Raw genomic sequence first — 334 nt, 5'->3', positions numbered from 1 at the left:
AAAGACTTTATTTATTCAAGGAGGACATCGACTACAGAGGACTGATATGTTTTGGCTCAGAACTCACTGACTTCAATGATGAACTAATTCAGAGTTGTGAGGATGTTGCAGATAGGATTATGGGTTTTGTTGATCAACAGGACAAACTATCCGAGGAAGATGAATTAAAACTTCGATACCTAGCTATCTGCTCATCGATAAATAAGTTTAATGGACAGACAACAAACACAATAAGTTAATATAATATTTTATACAATATAGTCATCGGAAATAGAACAACATGATTAATGATGTTGGTAATTGTCTTATAGTAAATATTTGAAATGTTGGACAT

The 334-nt window shown here is 32.3% G+C and overlaps 1 protein-coding gene across 1 annotated transcript; it reads left to right on the top strand.

The window, feature by feature from the left end:
• OGAPHI_003435 (uncharacterized protein) lies at positions 1–239 on the top strand (the record flags this gene model as incomplete). The annotated part of the gene is made up of 1 exon (XM_046204409.1): positions 1–239. A coding segment is annotated over one exon (239 nt), but the record flags the coding sequence as incomplete, so codon positions are not given.
• Between the last annotated feature and the right edge of the window lie 95 nt (positions 240–334).

The sequence above is a fragment of the Ogataea philodendri genome (assembly GCF_020536065.1).
Source record: "Ogataea philodendri strain CBS6075 chromosome Unknown scaffold243, whole genome shotgun sequence".
Classification (NCBI taxonomy): Eukaryota; Fungi; Ascomycota; class Pichiomycetes; order Pichiales; family Pichiaceae; genus Ogataea; species Ogataea philodendri.
The sequence above is the reverse complement of the archived record's forward strand: the minus strand, read 5'-3'. Positions and strand labels throughout refer to the sequence as shown.